This window comes from Parasteatoda tepidariorum, chromosome 1 (genome assembly GCF_982258835.1).
Source record: "Parasteatoda tepidariorum strain Cologne lab strain chromosome 1, Ptep-v5.0, whole genome shotgun sequence".
Lineage (NCBI taxonomy): Eukaryota > Metazoa > Arthropoda > Arachnida > Araneae > Theridiidae > Parasteatoda > Parasteatoda tepidariorum.
The window spans coordinates 55,917,597-55,944,966 of NC_141755.1; the positions used below are offsets into that span (position 1 = coordinate 55,917,597).

The following is a 27,370-nucleotide window of genomic DNA, read 5'->3' on the forward strand; positions in this document are numbered from 1 at the left end:
TTCATTTTTATACGAACACTCAAGGAGAAAATTTAACTTTACTGAATTTTAGTTCTATAGTTTCCCAAAATCCTTTAAATATTTGATCTCAGATTTCTGGAAGTGAAGTTATAGTAGTTTTTTTTTTTGGATGATGACCTACGAAACCAAAAATGGAAGTAAATTTTCCAAAGAGAAACTAAATTGTTTTTCTTTACGACTTTGGTATTTTAACCTATTTTTAATTGAATAAATTATGTTTTTAAGTCTCAATCCTCACGAATTAATTTTTTTGTTTTCAGAATGCATTTCTTGCATTGCAGAAGTTTTGAGCACTTTTAATGAATTTTCTAAAAGTTGATTTTGATAAATTATTTACTCTTACAAAAAAAAGTTTATAACAGAAGTTTTTGAAAATTTGTATGTAGACATCATACAAGAATGTTGGAGGTATTTTGGATTAAAAGCTAAGGTCCAATTGTGAGCTTGTTTTTTTATTAAGCTTCAAGTTAGATTATTTATAATTTTTCTTTAAAAATTCAAGATTAAACAATTTATTTAGTTTTATTTCATCGTCTTTCTGAAATTAAGATTTTAGTTCAAAACACGGACAATCACATGGTTGATCTAAAAAAATTAATTTGAAATTTATGTATTACAATTTGTTGTAGAGTTGTAAGGGTGACATGACAAACTTGTAGTTTGTTTTTATTATCAAATTCGCCCTTATTTTGAAAAATATTTCATAAATTTTAAATTTTTCATATTCTTTATATAGAGTTTTAAATATAGACTTCATATGGAGTTTTAAATATAAAATTATTACAAATAGAAAATGTTCAGATTTTCTGTGATTAATGACTCAAGATTTCCTTTAAATTGCATATTCGATGTAAAAACTACAAAATGCATAGTGAGGTCAGTAAACCACTTTCGAAGAATTATATCCGAACTTAACTTCAGATAACTTGCTCAGATTAATGATATATATGGTCAAGCACACATTGCAAATTGTTACTTATTGTTGGGATTTAATTTAGCGTTAAGATAAATTAGCAATTATATGATTAATTACGATTTTTGAAAATTAATTTTTATGCTTAAGACTATCCTAAAAAAGCAGTATATTCATAAATATTTAAAAAAAAATAATGTACTTAAAATATAAAAATTTTTTAAAAAGAATAAAGACAATTTAAAAAAATTAAATATAAAAAGTTAAAAAAATAAGTAATGAAATTTAAAAACTGGTTCTTATGAGAAAAAGAAATACTAAAATGAATTTTACTTAAAATATCATAAATCTAAACAAAATCAAACTTTTAAGAAATTCTTTAATTTTCAATAAAAATTGACCTTAATTACAAAAAATATTTTTGAAATATATTGAAATGCTGTCATGAACAATGAGTCATTTTTTTAACTTAAATATTTGGCATTCATTTCAAGGAGTTTTATTTGAAACCTTAGCTAATTAAATGCCACCCTATATTTTAAAAAACTTACAAGTAAAATGAAACATTTGAAGCAAAATTACTCTAGTCATGCATTATAAAATTACTCTTCCTTAAACTTTCTAAAAATACAAACTGTAGACAATTTTAATGTAGTGCCTGCTATGCTCAACTTAAATAAAATAAATGTAGCTAAATATTTTTCTTTTTGTTAAAAAATTATCAGATAAAAAAACTGTCTAAATTCTCTAAAGTAGTTTGTTTTATTTTCTAATAACTATGAGAAATTTTATAAAATGATGCATAATTTTCATAAATAAGATATTTTTTTTCAACTTTCATATCTTTCTGTATCTGTAATTAAAATTTTATATACACTTAACTAATAAATAAAGAAAACTATTTGGATGTTTTCAGAAAAATTCAGTACAAGAGCAAAATATTTTATCGTAAAAAAAACGTTATGCAAAAGTTTTGGAAGACTGTCGTATTTTCTGAGGAAATGTTAAATTTATTATTTCAAATTCTTTAAATTTGACAAAGAGATGCTGCTGGATGCATTTTTATCCAATAAGTTTTTTTTATATGCCTATTCTTAAGAAGTGAACAGTTTAAACATGTAAAATGGGAAAAATTTCCACAGCCCGATCAAATTTTTTTCATTTTATTAGAGAAATATTTTTTGTGAAAAATAATATCTTCTCTAATATTAATAGCTTGTAAACTATGCAACATTTAAAACATCAAACACACAAAGGATAATTTTCCTTTTTTCTTTTTTTTTTTAGAAAATGCAAAGCTTCCTTATGCATTTACAGTTTTAAAATAGATTCATTTGAATTGATAATTGTTACGTTATCCTTTCTAGAACTTCATTAAAAATTAATGAGACGTCAATCAATGTATGCAATACAAATAAATATTTGCTTTCACAAGTTTGTCGGTCATATCATTTAATTTCCTTTTACCTACTGACTCTTTTTCTTTTTATTTCAAACAGTTTCTAATCCTCTTTACTTTTTCCTGAAAAGTGTTTTTCAGTGTTTTGTTAAAGACAGTTAATCATTTACAAAACACTATTTCCATTATATAAAGTTGCAAAAGTTTTGATTATCCAAATCATACTTTTGATTATTAAAATCATAGTTCAAGGACTATGTAAGCATTTAGCAATTTTAAAATTATGCAGTTGACCACAGATTTAAATTATTTGAGGCTATTTTTTTCCAACTAAAGCGGACTTTTCAAAAACAGATTTTTTCAAAAAAGAATTATTTAACTTTAAGAATTTAGGCATTCATCTATATGATCTTATAAAATTACTCTTGTTTTAGTGGTGGACAAAACTCTTTTAATAATTTATTAAAATATAAATACTTTACTACCATACCACTAGGAAAATATTTTCTGAAAATGAGATTCCGTAGTAGTCTCTGCATTAGAAAATATAACTGTTTAAGTTACTCGCGACTTAAGATTGTAAATATCTTTAATTATGTTATGTCTAACGCGAAGTTAAGTTTATACGCATTTTTTTCCATGTGTTTCTTCCATTCGTTTTCCAGATTTCGTGTTTTCATTCTTTTTGCTTGAGCTTTTGTGTGTTTCTTCGTATTTTTAATTTTCTTCATACTTTTTTTTTCTTCATGTATTACTTTTGGTTCCTTTCTGCTTGTATAAAACTTTCTATGATGGGTGCACTATCAACAAGAATTAGCTATCTAATTAGTTTTCGGCGTTTAATTTGGTTAGAAAGGATCTATTTTATTGATAACTTCAGTATTTTAGTTTTTATTCATCTCTATTTATTTTCAATTTTTTTTTTATTCTTGTATTTTCCTGCAGAACTGAACCCAATACTGAGTCGAATTTTGTTAATTCAAATTCTAGAATGAATAATTATATGCTGGCGTTGAAAAATTAGCAGGAAATTAAAATATTATGAAAGTTTACTAAATCATGTAAAAGGAAATTGCTTTTGTGTGCTTTATACAACTGATAAACAATCTGACTAACTTTTGTCTTATATTTAGGACATTTTAGAACTAAAATGCTATCTTCCTGCTTCGCAGAATTAAGATATATGTTAATTAGTACAAAATGATAAGATATGAAATCATACCTTTCAAGTAAATTGAGAAAAATTAAGATTATCCCTTTAGTCTCATGCAATACTTAACTTTTTTTAGGGTTAGAAAAAAAAAGCATGCGTCGCGACCAGATTTTGTTTTTATAGTATATTAAAAACTTACTGCTACCTAAAATGTAACAGAAGGTTGGATTAAACGTCAAAATACGTAGTAAAAAAAAAAACCTAAGTAATGATTTACTTTTTATTTTCGAAGAATCACTAGCGACTGCAGTTTGGGTCGCAATCAGGAGTTCCCAACCTGTGGATTGTGACCCATAAATAAAAGAATCCTTAATCTTTCCAGAAACAATTTGATCTAGATAATGACACCAAAACTAAGTGTTCGATTTCCGCCCTTTGTATACATCTTGAGCATAACATTGTAAGTTCTCAAGGACGACCAGCGAAAATGCTAGAAAGAATTTCTCCAGCTATGACTAGTTCCTCAGGTTTGGCGCAGTTAGTGAAGCCATTTTTTTCTAGTGTTAACTTCGCGACACCCGACTCGTACACGTGAATTGATAAAATAATGAAATATTAATATTCACCGAGTCATGCTTTACCTTTTTTTCTATGCGAATGGGTGGGAATGCAGTCACGCTTATGCTCGATCATGTATCCTTACGTATTTCAGTCGTTAGATACCTTGTAGGAAAAATCGCTAATTTGCAATGTGCCAAATGACTCAAGTAGTTTTACTTTCTTAATGCTCAAGGCAAATAGCTTCCCAATGTTATTTATATGATCATCCCACGCGTGGACAGTCCACGTTCAAGGAATATTTAATATTTCAAACCATGAAATCGATGTTACGTCAAGTATAAATAATGCTTTTTCCCTTTACAAACTTGTTTTGATATTTGAATGCATAAAATATTAGCAAGGAGAAATGAAAAAGGTATTTTAGAATTTTAAATGAATTTATATTAGCTGGATTGATCCCTTGATTGATTAGGTGTCCTCTAAGTACTCTCGTTTTAAAATATGAAGGACTACGTAAACAGCGGTAATTGCTTAATACAGTAGCAAGAGCAACGGGTAGATTTTATCGCATTGCGAATTTATTAACTTTGAATTCTATATTTAAGCCAGGAAATATATTCTAAAATCTTTTCGAAGGAAAAAGCATTTAATTATGTGTATGTTATTTTGTGTTTAAAAAACTTATTGCAAAGCAATCGTGAATCACGAAATCAGTGGTTATGCTCTTGATATTTTCTTCATTCCATTAGTTCAGTGTTTCCCAAAGTGTGGTACGCGTACCCCCAGAGGTATGGGAACATTTAAGAGGGGGTACGAGTTCTTATGCGAAATATCTTGTAACAAACGAAATTATCAAAATTTTATTTAAAAAAAGTTAGCCATGAAAATTTACTATGGCGTATTTTTCTATTGGCTATTTTTTGCAGCGTTAACAATTAATAATTAGTGGTGTCAATAGTCAGTTGTGATTTTTAATTTTTGTGCAATTTTTTTGCAGTACAAAAATGCATTAATTTTTTTTATTAGTGGTACACAGCGTTGCGAAAAATTTAGAAGGGGTACACAAAAGTCATGAGTTTGGGAAACACTGCTTTAGTTGATACTAATAAAAAAAAATTTGAAATTCCTAAATTTTTTAATCGGTGAGATACTAAAGTTAAAATGTTTTGTTAACAATTTCTTACTTTATAATTTCTAAAGTTGATGATTCTAAATTTATTAAAATAAGCCTTTGAACCTTCTCCTACTAAGATCTTGCATTACTTACAACCATTTATCCCTTGTCCACGGCTATATTTTATGGCTTATCTATATTTTGTGGCTTTCACTATAAGCTCGATTTGTGTGAGAAGTGTTAACTTACTATCATATTTTGCACTCCGTTTCTTCTGCCCTTTTAATATATATGTTTGCTTTTTTAAAATTTTTTTTACAGGTTTTAAGTTCGGGTTAGATTATTCAAATTTATATAATTTAATGCGTCCAAATTTATGATATAGTTTTAAACTATGCCACACTTTCCGATATTATAAGTCGGAGTCTCAACGGCCTTTTTTTAAAAAGGTAAATGATGAATCTCCGAAACCAAGATATTTGTTGAAGGATGTCTAAATCTTAAAGAAAATCTCGATGTCGCAACCAAACATTCCGAACGAGGATTTTAAAGTTTTTACATTTAAGTATAGTTGTATAGTGCGCAAAGTGAAAAAATAGCTGAATAACTTTTGATCTAATAATCATTTTTTCGCGTACTTATTTCAGTTTTGCTTATTTCGCCATATCTCCGAAACTAATGAAACTAAGCAAAACTTTTTTTGCTTATAATTATAAAGCCTGTTTATCTGAAGAAAATTGCCTGTAAAAAGCATTTATTTCTTATTTTCTCTTTGATGGTCGAAACAATTTACTATAAGGCATACACATTTTTACCCAAATTTAATCTGCGTAATATTAAATGTTGAAATCAAGCATTTAAAAGGAATCCGTCGAATAGTTCAGAAATAAAAACTTAATTATGACTTCTTTGAAATTTTCAACCCAAATCGGTCGATTTTTTTTTTCAAATTTTATTTTGTCATATAAATTGCGTAATTTAAAGGGATGTAAAAATTTGTATACCGTAGGAACAAAAAATTTTTCAACAAATTAAAGAAAATGATAATGAATAAATGACTATTCAAAACTTATTTGTTTAAGTGAATATTATAATTTCGTGCAAATATTTTTTTGATTTGCTTAAAAATTTTCTGAGATAGTGAAACATTACATTAAGTGTTCTAACTTTCGATCTTTCCCTTACCTAAACTATTGGAACCATCTTTACAAAATTGCAGATATCCTCCACATTTTGTGGGTTAAAAACCCAAATCTGTCTGAAAAAAGGTATGCTTATTCAGAGACAGTACGTTTTGTGTCTGATTTCGTGACTTAAAATATCGTCTGCACTTATCAATTACCATTTATGGTTAGGCATTCGAACTATAAAAGTTGAGTACTTAGTACTTGAAAATCCGATCATTAAATCAAAAATTACTCATGAATTATTTTTCGCACCTCGTGTTAACAGAGGCAGAGCATACTATAGAATGGATTAAATGGGTATTTAATTTACATAATATTTTTAGAACTTATTAGATCGGTCCTAGATTAATATTAGTACCATACATCCAAACTTATTGACTTAGATTGAAATTGTTTCTGAAAATCCTGATTACTTATATCTTGTAAGCATAAGCACAAAAAGATTTTTTTTTCATGATTCAAACTAAAAAAAAATTTTTTTTTCGTATCAGAGTGTTCCATTCGAAAATGACACTTACTTGCGCTCATTGTGGGAAGAACAATCCAGAAATGGAATATTCGGTTTGAATTATAATTAGTTATTGGGACAAAGGAAGGCTAAAAAATAAAATAACTGTGACAAGATTCGTTACTTATAGCTAAGAAGAATGGTAACCCATTTGACCTCCAAAGCTTAACGTTCTGGATGGTAGTCCTTGGAAGAAAGCAGGTAACCCTTATTGACCTTTCAGTAATAAGACCTGATGTCTTCCGATAGATTTTTATCTCCGTTTAAAAATATCTTTGTTTTCCGCTTGGATCTCGAAATTAAAAATATAGAAACGTTTACATTCAACAGACTTTGGAAATGAAAATTATTTCGAAAGGAGAAGAAATCTCCTCGGCTTTGTGTCGCTTCAAGGTGTGTTTAGAAAAGTTATCTTGACATTGCTAATTATTTTTCTATTGTTGCTGTTATTTCGCCATAGCATTGTTCAAGCATCTGATACCGCTGTTTTATGCCTCTGTAAGTTGCACCGTAATAGGGTTTTAGATAATATCTTGAACTAGTTTGTGATTTCATGGTTGAATTTTCTGCCTTTACTTGTCTGTTTTTCATAGACCATACTACTTTTAATTTTAAGCTATACTTATAAACGTTTTAAATATTTCTGTATATTCAAAATAAAAGATTTTAACGCTTGGCTCACTAATGGTAAATATCAAACTCAACTTTCTTAGTTTAAATTATTTTGAAAGTCTTCATAATGAGAAATATTTAAAATAATAAGTAGTACTGAATTCGTTACTGTTATTTATAAAAAGATTGGAGCTTTTGTCTGTTAAGTGGCTTTTTTTAAAACCGTAACCCTAATTCGTCAACGAACACAAATTCGGAAACTAGAACACGCTTGACGTATCAGCATTTGAAGGATACTTTGAAAATATAAATAAATATTTCGCGTTATTGTTCCTTGAGTTGTGCTAAAACAATGTCAACTTCACATTAGGTTTGAAATAGTATTCATGCCTTTTGAAATGTAATTTTTTGCATTGAAGTACTGTAGATATGTTTAGTATCTCAATATAATATTAATTTGTCTGATTCAAACAATAACAAGGATTTATAAAAAAGTAAACTTTCATTTTTAACTAATATCTCTGTTTAACATAGCGTTAATGTCATTAAACACAGTTTTTTTAGAGTTCCTCTTTAATCCAGATTTGACTAGAGTTGATGCAATTGCGTCTTACCCAGTTCTTTACCACTCATTTCTGCCCAATTTGCAGTTAAATTTGTTTCAGCTTTTCGTTGCCATAGTGAGAAACAACGTTTGGTCAATTTTGTGATGCTATTGATGAATAATTGTATAAAATTAAGCACAGGTGGCGCTAGTGGTTAAAATTAGTCGTATGACTTCCGGGTTACGTCTTCCAATTGATTTTTTTCGCTAAGTTATGTCAGGCGTGTCATCCAATATTATGCTTGTCGTATTTACAATTAAAAGCGTTTTTGTAATATTACTTTCAACAAAACAAACAACAAAGGAATTCGGAAAATTCCACACATGCTATGATGCTACCCAAAAATAAGTGATATATTGCACAAATATAGCATATATTATTCTAAAATATATAAGGGGTAATACTTAAAACATGGCAAGCCTTCTTTTTTACGTTGTGATATCGTGAGCAGTAAATAATTTTCTCAAATTTGTTTACTGCTCACGATGTTTTAGAATTGATAAATTACAGAAAACTCTTATGAATGATAAAATTTCTCGTAAATTCAAACACAAATCACCTTAATAAAACTTCCTAGAACATAATCTGTTCACACAGTGCCTCGTAAACCTAACATAAGCGGAGGGATACATTAAACACATCCTTTTAATTTTAAAAGTAACTTTTCTATACTTGTTATTAAAGCTTTTTAATGTCTACATTCATTCTACCACTCATTTCTGCCCCATCGGCAGCTAAATTTGTATCAGCTTTTCGTTGCCATAGTGAGATACCGTTAAAGCATTAACGGTATAGATGCTTTATATTTATTGAAAAAATATTTTTACTTAAAATAAGTTCAATTTTTCCCTTGAAATCGAACATCACTATTTATGAACTCTATCGAAGATTTTGTAATAATTTCTAACTTATTAATTCTATAAATGTGCTGAGCTTTACGTTCAAAAATAACTTGGCTATTTAAACATTTTTTATATAACTATTTGTTCTTTGTTCGTTATCAGAACTTAATATATTGCAGTTATTAAATAGACGATCGCTCCCGCAGTATTCATTATGAATATTTATTACCACATCGTTATAAATATTTCTTTAATTATGTTTAACAATTTAATAACATATTTAGGATGAAAGATTCACAGCTATTGTATAAAAGGGATTTCATAGCCAAATATTTCTCTCGAACTTTAACTTTATTTTTAAAGAGTAATACATTAGTACTTCCTCTAATCTAATCGTTTAATTGTAAACTTAGTTATTAAACCTCTTAAATAAAATATAGAGATTTAAAAGATAAATTTTAAAAATAAACGAGAATAATTTTTATCGGACTCAAAATGAAAGTCGTATTTCCGAAAAGCGTGTGGAAGTTTTCAGTTGTATCAGTTTATATCAGAAATGACACGCGCTACATTTTTGTTTTAGGTTAGGTTTAAATTTTCCATTTATTAAACTGCTTTAAAAAGATAATTTTTTAAAATTTTTTATTAGCTTTGAGTTTAATTTATGTCAAACTCGTAGAAATTTCATTTGGTGATAAATTTTGTTCTTACCATTTCGGAAATATTTTTACTTGAGTTATCAGGCTCAGAGCTGCAGTTGAAATTTCAATTCAGGATAAATTTCATTCCTTTATAAGATAGAAGTTTTGCTTTTAGCAGTCAAAAATCGATCGAAACTAGTATTATCTAGCACAGGGTATCAGTTAAAATTTGAGCATACAAGCTAGAAAAAAAGTATTAAAATTTAGAATGACCATAAATTCAAATTGAAAATATGACAAATTCTGCTTTTCACTAGGCACAGAGCTTCAGGTGAGATTTGAGTACTCTAGATAGAATAGATAGAATGAAAGGAGTCTGAAATTTAACCATTTATGTACCAATGGGAATTTTAAGTCTCACTAATATTTCCATGTAGCATTGAAACGGAACAAAATATCTGTCCCTAGAGCAAAATGCTTGTCCTTGTAATATGACTTTCCTTTTATCACTACAAGTTGACAACACACGATCATTTGACGCTGAATATCACCATCATATTTCATGATTCCTTAATTTCATTCCTCAATTCTCAGATTTCTGCCTCAATCAATTTTTCAACTAAATCTTTCTTATTATTTTTTTTATTGATTCATTAATATTTTCAACTAGTTATAAAAGTGGGTATTAAATGTTTAATTTTAATGAAAATTTTTCTAATGTGGTGTAAGACTAAAATTAAAAATGTTTGTAAAATATTAGCAAATATTACTATTACAAAAATATTTTTCAAAACATTTTTGTTATATTAAAATTATTTAATTACGATAATGTCTATAGAATGAAATTTTCTTGTTTAATTAAGTAGACATTATTTAATGAAACAAGAAAGTTTTAAACATATTTAATTTTTAATAATTTGGTAAATAAAGGGTTAATCGATACTTAATTCTGTTTGGTGACTAATTTATAAATAATTCTGCTTGCAACGGTCAGGAATTGAGGGCTGTTTTGCCGTCATGCAAGGAAAACTTCTTTGGAGATTTGAGGGCTCCAGCTGGTGTAAATGTGATCTAAGTTGGCGTTTGCCCCTTTAAAAAGTCCTCTAAGAAGGTAAATTCAACCAATATTTAACCCAGGAGTTCCCTTGTCTTCTGGATTGGGTTCAAAATTACAAGGCTACGGAGTTGAACATTAGTATTCGTAAACCCAAAAATTGAGTAGCTGGTTCAACAATGGTTATAAATATTAATAAGTAATTCATCTGTGAAATTCTTTCCAGAAGAGTGGTTAAGAACTATAAAGGAATAAAAGGAATGTGAAAAATGAAGTTTCTCATTTGAGCTAGCATTTGCTTTCATTGTTGGTGAGTTCTATTACATCTGAGCTTTTAAAAAGAAAACAAATAAAGGTTAAAGATGTATTATTGGTACCTTTTAAAAAGGATTGAATGCAATGCTTTTCATTAAATATGGATCCTGTCTCTGAGAATTGTATTCAATTTCCTTATGCAGATGAGATTTGATGGGGAGCTGCAATTTAATTGAGAAAATCAGACGATATTCATAATCACCACCCCATTCGCGAGGTATCCCCTAGGCTGATCTACCCTCCATCAAAAACGATGAAAACTTCCAGTATTCTAACTTCGGGTTAATTGAGAAAATACCCGTCTAACATTTCGGCCTACTCGGTATTTAAATTGTCACGTTGCTTAGACTGAAAATGCCGTTCTACCCCTCTAATTGTGGGCTCTTACTTCCTGATCCATTTCGTTGATAAGTAATCACGAAAATTAGAGTAAATGACTGCGAAGGAGATTGAGATCTCAACTACACTAGCACGAAAACTAATTAATGTAATTAATGTGAAAAAGAGGGAGATTTGGGAAAAAAAACTTACTAGTGGCGTAAAAAAAGAAAGGTAAAAAGTTGGAACAAGAAGAAAATTAATCTAAAAAATGAACAACAAATAATGAAAATTGAAAAAAAAATAACTTTTCGATTTTTATTTAACGTAAAGTAAATGTCTAAGTAAAATATATATATATTTTTAATTTTCTGCTTTTATTCATCGGTAGAATAAGGTTCCTAAATTATCTGATTTGCGTTTCGTAGCTAATTTATTTTATTTTTTGCGAGTTCAAGGTCTTATGAATCGAAAAGTTCCTGCTTGAAATAGAATTCTTTCAAATTGCTGTAGGAATATTTTTTCCCTTCTTTTGATCAAGTGTACAATTAAAAGGTTATCAAGTTTTATAATCGAGGAAAGGAAACTGTCTTATAGACAAATTTAAATTGTTTCAAGTCTCTACAATTAAAGTTAACGTATTCTAATTTTTAATTTTCGTTGCTCAACATTGATATTATTTAAAAACAAATCCCCATTTAAGTTAGAAATATTGATGTAAAGTTCCGCAGTAATGTAGAAAAGGAAATGTTTATTAATTTTTTTATATTAGAAGTTATAAAGTATTCGTTCAAAAAAATGTTCGGTTGAAATTAGATTCATAAAAGCGTATAGTTTTTAGTTGACTGGTTTCAATATTAATCTATTACAAAAATTTATAAAATGTTCAGAATTGTGAATTTTGAAGATTTATTTTGACTCATTTCTTTCCGAAAATAATTTACGTCATCTTGCACTAAACTTTTCTGAAGGATACAACCACCTGCTTATTTTTGCTGAAAAAATTCATTCGTTGCTTTTAATAATTCTGAGATTTTTTATTAAGTTCGAAACCATATTTGAAACCCAAATTCTATAATGGTTATTCACACACATATTATTGATAATTTCATTGGAGTGGGAATTATTGATAACTTTCATCAGTTGTGAAATTATTCATAATTTTTGTTGGAGCGTGAATGACTCATAATTTTCCTCGGAATTTGAATGATTGATAAATTTTCGTCGGAATTTGAATGATTGATAAATTTTCCTCGGAATTCGAATGATTGATAAATTTCGTCGGTATTTGAATGATTGATAAATTTCGTCGGTATTTGAATGATTGATAAATTTCGTCGGTATTTGAATGATTGATAAATTTCGTCGGTATTTGAATGATTGATAAATTTCGTAGGACGTGAAATAATTGTTTTCATTATTCATAGAAACTCATTAATTTTTCGTACTTATTATTGGTATGTAGGGAAAACAGTAACTACATTGTGAATAAAACTTATCTTTTAATGGAATCTCAAATTTACAAACGTCTACACAGTAAAAATATTTCTTGGTATCAATTACTAATTTCTTTAATATTTCAGGCTGCACCCTTATCGTCAGAATTTCTGATAACTCTCAATGATCCTCGAGTTTTGTGGAATGAGAACTGGCTGGCGGTGGTTCTTGAATTGGCTGGAGCAATACTAATCTATCAAGTTTGTAAAAATGGTAAATAAGAAATATTTGTTTATGTTCTTATATTTTGTTTCTAAAATTTTGAAAAACGTTTAATTTATTTACGGTATACTTACAAGAATAATTACTTACAAGCGTTTTCCCTTGTTTAAATTCTTTAAGTAAGAAAAGATTGTTCTATTTTAGTGGAGGGGGCGGGAGAATTTGAAAAGGTATAAATACCGGAAGAATTCGAGCCTAAGAAAACAGCCATATTGTCTTTTTAATACAAACCACTTAAAAATGGATTTAATTAAGTAGTTTTATTTCCCTCTAAAAATTTTGATTAAAAATAAAGGATATATAACTGATTAATGAAATTGACGTAGGTACTTAATGGTATGATAATTCCAAGCAGAAAATTTGATTTTATTTGAATTGAACTTTCTTTTAATCTATTCGTACCAATGAAGTGTTTTATCAAGATCGCAGTTAAATATTAGTTTACTTTTTCTTATCTAACATTAAGTCTTTGCAATTTATAATTTTACTGCAAGTTCAAATTTTAATCGTTTAAAAATATTTAAAAATTAGACTCTTTAGTTCGCTTGTAGAAAAACAATTTTAGTTAGGTACGCGAAAAAAGAACTTGAACTATTGAGAAATAGAGAAAAGCATTCCTTCGTCGATTTGACAAAGCTGTTCTCAGCCTTCCGGCTTATTTCAAATCAAGTATTCTAAATTAGAGCTGTTTTCACCTTTGCCGAAAATCCGTTTGCCACCAATCACACAGATTTTAGAGTCAACTTAAAAATTTCCATGCATTTAAAACTTCAGATTATGGTTTTCTCCAAATTTTATTCTAAAAGTTTGCTGTTCTCCTTGAACGCATTAATTTTGGAATAGTTTCGATTTCGAGTCTGATGAAATGCATTGCATGCAAAATAAAAAACGGATCGCCTGAATCAGTTTTTAGAGAATTTGAAAAATGAGTGAAAATTATTTGATCGGATTTTCCCGTACTGAAATTCTTCTAACCTTAAATATGCAAACTAATTTGTATTGACACTTTTGAAATCTGGCAAAAAATAGTACTTTCTTTGAATAAACGTAAGGTTCTTCGACGAGATTCAGATTCTTGACCTTCGAAATAGAAGGAGCCGTAATCAAGAGAAAATGGTTCAAATATTTTACTCGTGAGAGCAGATTTCTTAATGCTGATTTGCCTTCTTACTCATTTCTTTAGATCTCGGAAACTATTAATGCTAGTTTTAACGCTGTTTTTTGATGCTCTGTTGCCACGGAAAATAAAAAAGATATAGTTTAAGGGCCTTACACTTGAAGCAATGTGATGATTTTAAACTATACAAACAATCGTGCCGTGAAGAATTATCTGGACCTTAGAACAGACAAATAACTTAAATAATTTAAAATTTATTAAACTTTTTTAAAATCCATGCAAAAAGCATAATACATATTTATAATCAAAATCACTGCGGTATTCTTAGTTTTTGTAAATTATTATGAGACCAGGTAATGCAGCATATAGTAAGTTTTTAGATATAAAAAAATTGATAACAAACGCTTTATTTTTACGAAACTGTGGCTTTTTTCCATATTTGCTTTTATGCCATTTTCAATATAAGCGTAGACTGACTTGAGATAGACTAAACTTGACCCAATAGTCATGAGTAACAGTTGCAAACAGTTATAAATGTAGCACATTATTCGCAAAAAAGCATTTCATATTATGACAGAGCCTTAGAAAGACAGACTTAAAAAAAATTCACACTTTTGCTAAACTCTTTTATCCAAAGATAATTTAATTTGAATTATAATTTTTTAAAGATAATTTTACCTTATTTAACTTTTGTTAATGGTTCGGGAAAAAATACTGTGTTTGAAACTCTATTCCCGCACTTGATGTTAAATATTGGTGTTTGATTTAGTAAGAAATACTGATATTTAAAAAAACTACAATAAGTTCACGGACAACATGAAAAATGCTTGACAAATCATATGAATGAGAAATTTCCCCCATCATTAATCGTAGTGTTGCTTCCCTGCAAGATGACTTTCTTAGCAGTGAAACTATTTTGAAGGATAAACTCATAAATATTAATCTACTCTAATAATCTACTCTAATAAAATAATACCCTAGACATTTAATTAGCAGTCTATAAATAATCACTATCTAAACTTTCGTTCATCTAGTTTTCTTTATTTCTACTTTATTTCTTTTTCACCTTTATCATTTCTTTCTCCTTTTTTTCCTTTAGAATAAAAAACCGGCCCTTATTTTACATTTCTTTTAATAATCTGAGCTAATATAATATTTAATAATGATCTAATATTTCTAAAAATATGTACTTTTATGGCACGATTATTACATATAATTCTTACACATTTATAATGAATGTTTCTATAGAATTACTCATAATTTACAGATGCAAATTGATCAAAGTAGGAGAACTTTCTAATTTTAAAAAAATTATGATGAATAAAAATATAAAAATATGTTGGAAACAAATTAAAAATTTAGAATAAAAAATACAAATATTTCAAAAATTAGATTCAAATCGCAAACTAAAAAAAAGTAAAGTTTCGTGAACTTTTAGGCCTTTCTTAAACTCAAAGCGATCCTTTTGTCTCAGGAGCATTAGCAGAATACTATTGTTTTTACAATAAAATTTTAAAAAAATTTTTTTAGTAAGAAATCAGGTCTTTTGTTCTTTTGCTTGATGATCCAAATATAAAATTAGCACGTCATTAATAATGTCCATTTAACCACAAATTTTTTTCTTCAAAATATCAAGTTATTTTTGATTCTTGTTTTATGAATGTGGTGAAATTTTTTCCAGTTTCAAATATATCTCATCATACCCTAGTTAATTTGGCTCTTACTTAGCTTTGGCGAACTATCAGATAAAAATGCGTGAATTTTTACGTTCATCAAATCAGGGTTAAAGGGGAATTTCTGATTTTAAGAAAAAAATGGAAGATACTTGAGTTTAAAAGGATTATGCTTTGAGCAATTTAAACCATGCAAAAGTGGCAGTGCAGGAAACACTGAAAACTGCATGAAATTTTAGACTCTCAAAACTTGTAAACATGATCTAAAAACGAAAATTTAAGCAAGTGTGAAAATAGTATAGGTAAATGTATAAAAGTAACGTCACTATAAGTGTTTCGTTTGTCTCGTTTTTGAAATAATTTTTTAATTTACCGAACATACTGTAAATCATATGTTTTTGGGGCTACTTATGCAAAAGCATCCAGTGTGGCAAAATATCTCTCCTGATAGCTGAAAACTTACTGAATGAATAGTATAGTCTGATTCAAATATACAGACTGTAAATATGAACACACACCCACAATTCTGATTTGACATATTATAAAACAGCACATGTTATGAATCGTGAATTATGATTCTTCTACAAAAACGAACACTGACTCTAAATTATTTATTATAATATATAAGAGCACAGAACAAGTACAAAATAAAAGAATCAAAAATCGGAAATTACACATTCCATTTAAAGTTGTCGTTCGTCTCACGCAGACATAACTGTGGAGAACATCACTGCCCAGAAGCTGGAAACAGACAATTGATAAACCATTTTGATGCCACTAGATGGCGCTGCAATGGCAATTTATTTTAATTATGATAAATAATTATTTGAAATATGTCACCATCACACATTTTATCATGAAATTCCTCCCAGTTTTTCAGTCAGTTTAGTTTCGTTTCAATCATTTCGTTAAGAGGACGCTATACCGAGAGAGAGAATAACTTCATGGCAAATTTTATTTAATCTTGTTAAGAGTTAGAAAAAGAAAGTTAAAGAGTTAGAGTTAAAGTTAAGAGTTAGTTCATGCAATACAAACCTAGAGTAAACGAATGTTGAAAAAATATTTCATTGCAGGATTGCTTACCCTCTGCGTAATCGTTACTAACCCTTCCAGAAGTTGTTTGCATTTTAATATGTTGAAAATAAAAATTTCAGCATTTGTAACTTCATGGTTTTTGTTGGAGCTTTCAATATTAAATTACCAATGATGGGGAAATAGTTTACCATTAATTTTTCCCCCGTGATATAGCATCAGAGAAAGTTTATTTATCTAAAGCGTAATGCACGTGAATCGAAACAAGAAAATTATAATATCAGGATTTCAAAAACCTCAATGAAAAACGTAGCTATTAACTACTGAAAAAAAAAAGCATAATCGTGTAGATATGCGATATGGCACAAATAAGATGCATATTAAATAAATTCAAATGCCGTATTAATACGCAATAAAAATATCGAGATTATTGAAACCATGTGAAAATAAAAAGCAATTACTCCCGAATTGGTAAGCACGTCAAAAGTGATTATTATAATGCTCGATTCGAATTGCGAATTGTTATAATATCGTATTAAAAATATCGATATTTTTAAAAACCGCGTGCAAATCTGGCAATAACTGCCGCATGAGTTAACAGTCACTTGGATTAACGAAAAATTGGGCAAAAATAATAGCTTCAAAAGTGAATACTAAAATTCTTAAATTCTCACGTTGTAATTGTGCTGTATTAAAAAAATATTGGGATTTTTAAAAACCTTTGAAATTCGTAGCAATAACCACCCAAAAAGCGACCGAAAAACTACATTGATTTATACTGGGCACGTCAGAAACTTAAATGTGCAACTCAAAATTTGAAATTTTTTTTATTCAAAATTTATCATAAATTTTTTTATTATGCTCAGGTGCCGCTGCGGGTCGCAGGTTATGCAAGATGTTAATTTTTTTTTAAATTTAAAATTTAATGTAATAACCAAAAATTATTGGATTATAACAAAAACATGAACTAATCAAAATAAAGTTGCTTACTTCTTTCTTAATCAAAAGTAAATGAAATCTTTTTCTATTAAGATTTCCGCAGTTGTTAAAATAGAAAAATCTAGAATAAACTTAAAATATTCATGATCTTAATATTTATTGAAACTAATTTAAATAATCAGAGATTTCTTTGGTGAATTGAACTTTTAAAGTAGAATATGCAGTTTAAATATATCTCGATAATTATCACTAAAATTCATAAGTGTTAGATCATATACAAATAAACCTAGTCTGGAAAAAAAAAAGTTTTGTAGACTGAGTTGAAGATTTGTTGAATAATAATCAATAATATATCTGAATATTTTTACGTATTTTGTTTCAAGGTGAATCTCTAATCAATTTGATTACGCAATATTCAAGGTTTAATTTTATTTTTAAACTTTGAGAATTTTCTGCCTTAAATTTTCCTCAATCTCAACTGACACCTGAAATGTAAAATACAATTTCTTTTATGTGATTTGACAATAAAAATGCTAAGCTGTATTTTTTCCCTAAAAAGTTTATGTAATATTTTATTTCCTTTTATGTCACAATTAAGTTTCCAATATTAAAAAGCAGTTTTATTTTGCGTTGTAAAAACCATTAACGTTAAGTTAAATAGATTGATTTAAGTTATTGAACTTATACAATTTATTTCGTTTCATTCTATGAAAATGATTTAATTCCTCAATTTAATAATTTCAACAATTGACTGACTTTTTTAATTCTAGCTTTTAAATTTAATAAATTATTCTCTTAAAATATTAGGTTAAAATATTCTGAAAAACACTTAATTTGCACAGAATCAAAATTTTTAGGTTTACCGCTCTCAAAATGCTTAAATTTGTTTGATTATATATTTCGTTTGTTTCTTGCTACATTATTTTTTTTTCTTTTGCGAGACATTGTTTATGAAATCGTTTGCTTGTTAAGGTTAAGCTCAGTGCAGTCGTTTTTAATTCCTGGAAAAATAATTTTGGCATTTTATCTATCAATGTGTCACAAGTTTTCTGCACGTGCTTGAAGGTGTTTAATTTAGAACTATGTCATAGAAATTGCACGATTTCATTTTCTTGAAAGATCTAACGACCTTTAGTTTCAACAAATCACAAGTGTACTAAATTTGTATATTTTGAGACTCTATATCGTTCACAAAATTTTTAATACATATTTTTCTCAGACGCTTCCTTACAATACAGTTTAGTTTTATGATTAAAATATCATATTTTCCAGATGTCTTGTAAAATAAGAGCAACTTATGCAATATTATGTCAGATCTTATCTGACCTTAGCATTAACATGAAAAAGAAATAATTAAAATTACAAAAAAATTAATTCAGAATAATATAAATGCATGTTTTCAATTTAAAGACTTTGAAATATTTACAATAATACTTAATAAACGTTTAAAATCTAACATTTAAATGGGGTTTTTTTCGGTATGATTCTAATCAAATACTAGTTGCACTCCTAATATATTCATTTAGTTTGTAATTTATTTAGGCTTTTCAATAAATTGGGACTAACGACTATGATTCATATTTTTTAAAATAAAAAAAAGACTCTTGTATTATCGTTGGAAAAAAGTACACTTTGGTTTGCTTTTATAACTCTTCAAATTAAATGCACGGGAAATCTCAGAGAAATCGAAATACTTTTTATTAATACAAGAAAAACTTGTTTTAAAAAATAATTTTATTTCTCGGGACCTATTTGATAGATCTAAAAATGTTTAGTTTTATCACAAAATATTGCAATTTTGATGAGAATATGAAAATGAATACACTTCAAAATTCGAAAATTTATCTAACACTTAAAATTTTTTTACCTCCATTACCTTTTTTTAATAACACTTCAAAAACACAAAAAGGAGAATTATTACAGTTTAGAGTGTCTTATTTATTGTCTGAGGAAACTAGTTTCTTAAACGGGGACCTCCTTCTTTGATTTGGACTATTAGTTGTAGTGTGGAGGAAGGACCAAACTTATCCTGACTAAACTATTAAAACAATATTTTCCATTTCGCAATTAGTACTTCGAGAGAAAAATTTCGAACGTATTTTTTTTAATTAAAAATATTTGTTGCATATCATGACTTAATTCCCTTCTGCCAAATTTTGCAATGATAAAATGAATGCCTTTTACGAAAAAAAGTGGCAGCATTCAAACCGAGTGAATGTTTCCTTTCCTTACATATTACTTTAGCTTTGAAATGGCACTATGATTTGGCTACAGATCCAAATATAAATATTTTAACTAGTGATACATTACGGTAGTCAAAATTATCTTATTTCTGAAAAATAAATACTAATACTTTTAAAGGACACTAGACATAAATGTGTTAATTCATAGATAGTCCTAATTAATTAGCATAGTTAGTGTCCTGCAAACCATTACGATTGTAGTTTAACAGTAGAAAATCCCATCATTAGGCCAAAAGTTATTTCTGTGGATACCTTGATTCACTCTCTATACTAGAGGCTAAGGTGTCTTATTTCGTATGTTATTGCACGTCAAAATTATAAGAGTTATTTCATAACATCAACTATAGCAAACGTTATTCCTAGTGTCTTGGCAAGCTTTCTTTGTATCCTCACCATTTTCCATTTTTTGTGTCGAACATAGTTTCTAGCATGTTTTATATTTATTTTTAGTACATATTAACATCAAGTTTTTAATGGCCACTCATATATAAAATTTTGAATTGATACTATTCTGTGTAATTATTTAATACATAGCCAAAATGAGACAGTCGGAATCTCGGTTCCTGGTATTAGCTGCTATGATCGCAACGATGTGCTTTGAAATACTGCCCTTTTTTCGTGCTGGATATGAATTGTGGTGGTATCATCCAGGTTTTCTCAACATTATAAGGGCGCGACTGCCTTCCTACATCATAAGCTCATGTAAGTACATATACATTTGTAATATCTTAAAACTTTAAGTATGATTTCCAAAGCACATTCATGACTTAGTTTCAATAAAGGTGCGCAAAAGCGCCTTTCACGCTTACTAAACTGCAGTTCAATCGAAAAATAAATGCAAAAGACAAAAAACTCAAAGTTTAGATTTTAATGTATTTGGCATCTTTGTGCGGTAAGCTACATTGATTACAAAAAATAATTTTTCAAAAGTGAATTTTTTTTAATCAGTTTTTTGAAAAACTTTAATTTAGCGTTACATTAGCAATAGAAGGAAAATAGTCAAGCCGCTTTTCTCGGAATCGATCATGAAGCATTTTCAATTGCACTGCAGTATACTTATAGCAAATATATCTCTATAATACAAGCTTACGCTAATATAAGAAGAATATGATGCATTAAGACGTTGTTCTATTCCATGTATTAAACGATTAACTTGATGTAGTTACACCGGAAAACTATTAAATTTATTTTGCAATGCTTTTTGTTCTTCCCTTAGTGGTTCACATTTCCGAATGTTTATTTTTGAATATTTTGGTCATTGAACTGGAACACTGGGAACAAGTTTGTTGTTGCATTTATACAAGTACTTAATATTTCCTAATACGGGTGTTAGGATTTCTGCTGGAATAGTTGAGTACGTATTGGAAAATGCTAAGCAAGAATAATTAAAAACTCCTCTTTTAACTTACAAAGAACTTTTATTTAGAAAGGAAAAAAATGTAACTTAAACATCACATAACTTTTTAAAAAGAAAACTTAATCCACGAGAGTATTCTACTCTCCGTAACATAACACAGCTACAGTCGCCAAGCTCTATACATTTTTATATATAAATCTAGTCTGGAACTGTCTTATATATACAAGCATATATTTAATATCCAATCAAAAATACTTGCATAAGGGTGAAAGAAAACGTAATAACCACTTTTTTTTTGTGGAACAGTAAATGATTAACATTCTTTCAATAGAACCCAGACTTTGTAACTAACGTACTTAAATAAAAATAATGAACCCATTAATCTGTAAAATACTATTTCATTGTGAAAATATTTAATAAGAAGGATGACATTTTTTTCATCGTTTTATCACTAAAAATTACAAATGAGATTCTATATCTGACAATTGAATTCACTACTCTGGAACTAAATTTAGTCGTCTTATGACTGTTTTTGGTATCTAAACATAAGCTGAAAATGAATTAAATAATCCGATTTATAGTTTTCGTTGAAATGAAAACTAAAAAGAACTGGCTATAAACGTTGAAAAACTGCAAGTAGGAAACATATTTCTTTATAAACAATCTAGTAGTTTTATTTTGACTTGAAACGCTAATGCAAATTCTACAAATGCATGTCCTTCTCATAGTTTATTCAATATATTATTTGAAAAAAATACGTATTTTTATCCAAAAAATTTGTTATTTCTTTATTGGTATTTTACTTTAAGTACATTATCGTAAAGGCACCTGAAATATTAAATAAATAATGGATTATCAATTGGATATAACTATAATTAGATTCCAAAAACATTTGAAAAAGCTTTAAAGAAAATTCCTACCTCTCGGAACCCTAATGCAGTCACTCTAGTTCCGGGTACCAAAGTAGCACCTAATATTAGGTAACATCAGAAAATTTGCAAAATCTAACTTTATCTTGCACAACTTCTAATATTAGAAAGATACAAGAGGTCGCTGTTTGCTCTGCATTATATAATATTAGATTCCATGCAAACTAATATTATCTAGCGTTCTCCATAATATTATTTTGCATTAGTTTTGATGCTATATAATATTAGATGTTGTATTTTCTGATATTATTTTGCGTTGCCTTTTATTTTTTTTTGGAGTAAGCAAGAGGATGTTAGTAGATAATTCGGATGTTAGTAGATAATTCGGCGATATAATTTTACTTATTTTTCTGTATTGTTGTGAAACAGTAAAACATAGAACAATAGCTTTATGTCATTCCATGTCATTCCTTATTATGTCATTCCTTTATAAAGGAGCATTTTGGGAACCACTGCTCCTAACTCCGGTGGGCAGGGATCCATTAATGTTCGTTTAAAATGATGAAACAATTTAATTATCTTCTCTTCATTCTCTTTTTCACTTTCTTTCAGTTGCATTAACACAGTATGTTGCTGACTGTTTGACGAAAGATGCAAAACTCCCCACTTTGACGAGAGCCTTCGTAACATCGATTTTCAGTCTCCTCATAATAGCTCCCTTTGTCTGGATGGCTCCTCGTCTACTTCTGATCACCTACCACTTTGATGATCCAGTATTTAAAGACAGAATTTTTGACATTCCTGCCATACAACTACTTGTTTTGCTCTTATTATCCTTCCATACTTCTCATTTGTTTTACGAAAATTGTGATGAACTCTCACCTCATCAAAAAAATACTTCGAAGTAAGAATTTTGAACTAGTTTATTTAATTAAATGATCCTCAATTCAACGTAACAGACACTTAAGACAATTCAGAGAAATGTCTTGATCAGTAACAATATATTTATGGCCGGGATAGCTTGGTTGGCAGAACGCTGAACTCAGAATTATGAGAACGAGAGTTCGAATCCAGCCGGCCGAAGACTCCCTGTGTAGTAAATGGTCACTGGTGCACGCTAAATCTGTCGAGTCATAAAGTCCTCCATGTTCCCATAACCAATCAATACCTCTGGGGGATCTGAATTGGAGATTGATCGTTCTCTGGTTCAGGTCAAAATTACGATCTGTGGACGAATGAATTGATATATGAATAGGTTCGCCCTATAAACTGGTGTGACGTATGGGTGTGGCAAAAATCGAATTTTTGCCCATAGATGGCTCCACTGGAAAACAAGAACGATCGCACCCCTTCTGCCTTCATGGCCAACGTCAACAACAGTAACAATTTATCCTGACTGAATTTCTAGATTTGATTGAAGAGACTCCGAACTAGTTGTTTGACTGGTAGGTTTTGTTAAAATCAAGACATATTGCCCTTTTCTACGAGTCTTGCTTTTATTTTAACTGGTTAGTCAAACTTGTCTTGGCACTTTCCGTAAGGAATATACAAGTTTTTGACTGTACTGAATTAGTTCGGGTTTAATTGTTTTCGTTTCAGCTTACTTCATTAAACCAAATCCAAACTACGCTTTCCTGACAGTCTACTGAATGATATTAGATTTCAGAATGATATTCGATTCATAGTTCGATCTATTCGAGCAGAGGAATTAAAAAATCCTTAAACGATTTGTAGAGGAGCTAAGTCTTAGAACAATATGTGCATTTGTACCATGCATGTAGTGGAGCCGTAAACATCACTAACGTCCTTGTAACTGGATCGCTAATCCGGATTTTTTAATCCTTTGACCCCGAACATTTACTTAACATGTTTTTCCTACTTTTTTCATTATTTTGTATTTAGGTCAATAAGCGGAAGAAAAAAATTATATTTACCATTTTAATGATTTATGGTTATGAAATACAGCGTGAGACACCGGTGTCTTTTTCTGCATTAAAGGTCAACTCTTCCAAACACTGATCACTTCCAAACAATAATTTTCAAAATTAGCACTTATTTAAATCTAAGAGAAAGTTATTCATCATTGAAATTTCTTTAATTTAACAAAATTGTTTATTGATAAATTTTTGAATATGAATGAAAAAATGTTCAAACTATTTTTTTCGGATTTTATATTTTAGTTGAAACATCGTTCCGATAATCTAATAGATTTTGTATGTAACTATTCTATTTATAGTTTAGAAATACAAAATATATTTTTACTTGTAATTAAAGAGCCAGAAAAAATATGTAAAACGGACAACGGTGTCCCTTCAAAGTATTAAACTTTGTCCCCTACGCCAAAATGTTAAACTTTTCGATTTCCAAAATTCACACCAATTATGACTTTTCTTTAACACGCAGCGGTATGAAAACATTTAGCACTATAGCACAGGTAAACGTGATAGTGCTAGGCACAATATCCCCAAACTTTTTGATTTCTGAAATTCATATCTATTAAGACTTTTTGTTCAAGCTATTTAAGAGAACAATTCTGAGAAAATCCGGGGAAAAGCAGTCTTTGCTAAAATTTATCATTCCGTTTGAATTAAACTAAATTTTAAGTTTGTTGTACACATTCCTAAAGTGCCTGTGGGCCGTGGTAGCCCAGAGGTTAGAGAATCGAACTCCGGTCCGGAGGGTCCGATCCTAGCCACCGCTATCGAGTACGTACTCGCAAAATCTGTGGAATCTAAAATCCTGTTTCCGGTTGCTGATTTGTACCGTGAGTCTGATTTGTGGATTTAGAGAATTTCCTTCCCTTGAGACTTATGTCTAAATTGAGGAATTGGCCTCACAAATTGTGTTCGTATGTCTTCGGATGATTCTCAGAGATGTTTCCCAGACCGTAGCTCATAGTGCAGCTCTAGTGATACGTAAATAAAGTACCTACCAACCTAAAGTACCTGTAGAAGTATTTTATCAATTACTGACCGTCACTTAAATATATTAGGTTGAGAGGAAAGTTTATTTACAAACCTAGGTGTTTAAGTATTTACAAACCTAATTTCCGGCTGATCCTATCATATAAAACATTAACAGTTTGAAACAAATTTAAATACTAAAAAAAATCTTAATAAGCATGCTTTGATGTCATGATTCCTGGAAATGAAGTTTTGGTTTATCAGTTTCTTCAATAAAACTGAAACATAAAATGTGTTTTTTTTACAGCTATATACTGTGTGCATTGCAGTCAGGTTTAGTTGCAGCCATCTACACCACCGTTGAACAATATGTACTTTACATGTTGTTTAAATTGACTATGCAACTCCATACCGGAACTTGTTTGCTTGTAGCTGGAGCTATGTTAGCATACCTTGCTAAAGGCGAAATAGAATACTTCCAGCTAAAGACAACTTCAAAGTCAGGTAAGAGGATTATGAAGTTGATGAAAATAGATAGAAAAATGTATTCGAATCTTATTCATTCTGTGTTAAACTTGGTGTAAAACAAAAGCTATTTATTTGGTTTCTAAAATTTCAAAATTTTATGTATTCAAATACAATCAAATTTGTGAATTTAATATACATGTATATAAATCGTAGGTTATTTTATTTTATAACCATAGTTGAACAGCAGACCCAATTTTGGATACACTTCTAATGTTCATCTTCGAAGCCTTGTAATTTTGAACCCAACCCAGAAGACAAGGGAACTCTTGGATCAATTAGTGGAAGAAATTTGCCTTGTAGGATTTTTTGATAGAACTAACCCGTATTTGCTTTACGTGTAGAGGAAAACCTTTCACGGCTAGTCCGACGGCAAGGGGATCTATAGTACATCTACCACTGAGGATATTTTACATCAGCACTGTGGTCAGTGCGAGCAGGTGCGAAATTCGTACTGACCAGCAATCGCTGGGATTCGAACCCGGTTCATCTCACTGGGAGGCGAGCATTGTGTCCCCTGAGTCACCACGATCTAGTAGGTTATTTGAAAAAAAAATTTTTAATGCCGGCGACATTTTGAAGTAAAGCAAGTAGGAAAAGTTTTTCTAAAGTATTTTCAAAGATGCCTGATTTTTAAATGATTATTTCAAGCAAAATATATGCCTTTAAGCCATGAGAAATGTGCGAAACTTAGTCAGAATTAGCTTAAGCTAATTGCATTCAATATTTAATAAGACTATTTACAATAAGTTTTCACTGTTTTAGGCTGATTAAAAATTACTAGAGATAATCAGGCAATGACCAATGAATGATATAATTTCTAATGAGCCTAAGGATATTTGTCTCACTGCAATGAGCATAAAAAGTATCAGCCTGATGAAAAAATTGACGACTTTCCCAATTAACCTGGCGATTTGCAACGTGACTGCAGCTGCTGATAAAAAGTTACTGCCGTCATTTTGCAATGAGCCAGATAATTAAATCAGCCTATGACGCATGCATCTCAAGCGGCAAACACAAATACCAGAGTGGATTTAACCTGAAATCATGACTAGTTAAGATGTGGTATTAAAGATTGTGCATATGCTGTTCAGAATCTGCAATTAATCCAGCTGTGATAAACTTCGAGTAAAAAAGGAAATCCATTCTAAAATTAAAATATAATTTTGACATTTTAATTTTAAAAAAATATGCATTAGGGGAAAATATTATCTAGCTGCTTGTTAAAGTTTGTTTCTTTATGATCTTTATAAAAGTCTCAAAGTTATGAGTCCCCCATTGTCCCCTCTCCGTCACCATGCCCCTACCGGTTAATTTCAGTAAAAAGTTAGCATATACTGGGAAAAAGTAAGATTTGTCAAAACAATAGTAACGGTGACGAGGAAAATGCGAAGAGTGGAGAAATCACATGACCTTAAAATTCTTATTTTGTCTTGTAATTAAAAAAACAAATGCTGCGTGTTAGATTTCGTAAAAAGCGGTTTGGTAACTATTTTCTTTCCTTTTCTAATACTATTAACGATAAAGTAGAATTTCAAAAAAAAAGCATTATAAAATTTATTTGCGGAAAATTATTTTTTGATGCCTGTCATACAAACTAAAAGATCAAATAAATAAAAATCACTGAGTTGAATTTTACCTCTTTTGTTGATTCTATTTATTCAGTATTCTACATGCAAAGAGTATAACTAGTTCTTTTCGTTGTAAAATAAATGTCTCCACCTTGATATACTAGTATTCTTAATTTTCT

The 27,370-nt window shown here is 29.2% G+C and overlaps 1 protein-coding gene across 4 annotated transcripts in view; it reads left to right on the plus strand.

Annotated features, from left to right (window-relative positions):
- LOC107448236 (uncharacterized) overlaps nucleotides 1-27,370 on the plus strand; it is a 48,981-nt gene that overhangs the window by 17,309 nt on the left and 4,302 nt on the right. For 3 of the 4 annotated variants that reach the window (XM_043042879.2, XM_043042873.2, XM_043042878.3), the window contains exons 2-5: nucleotides 12,827-12,953; nucleotides 20,501-20,668; nucleotides 22,805-23,096; nucleotides 25,403-25,599. In XM_043042879.2, the coding sequence (XP_042898813.1) occupies nucleotides 12,827-12,953; nucleotides 20,501-20,668; nucleotides 22,805-23,096; nucleotides 25,403-25,599 (784 nt within the window). Of the gene's footprint in view, nucleotides 1-7,429; nucleotides 7,544-12,826; nucleotides 12,954-20,500; nucleotides 20,669-22,804; nucleotides 23,097-25,402; nucleotides 25,600-27,370 lie in introns of those variants that run through there. The other variant, XM_071179768.2, reaches the window with a different exon arrangement.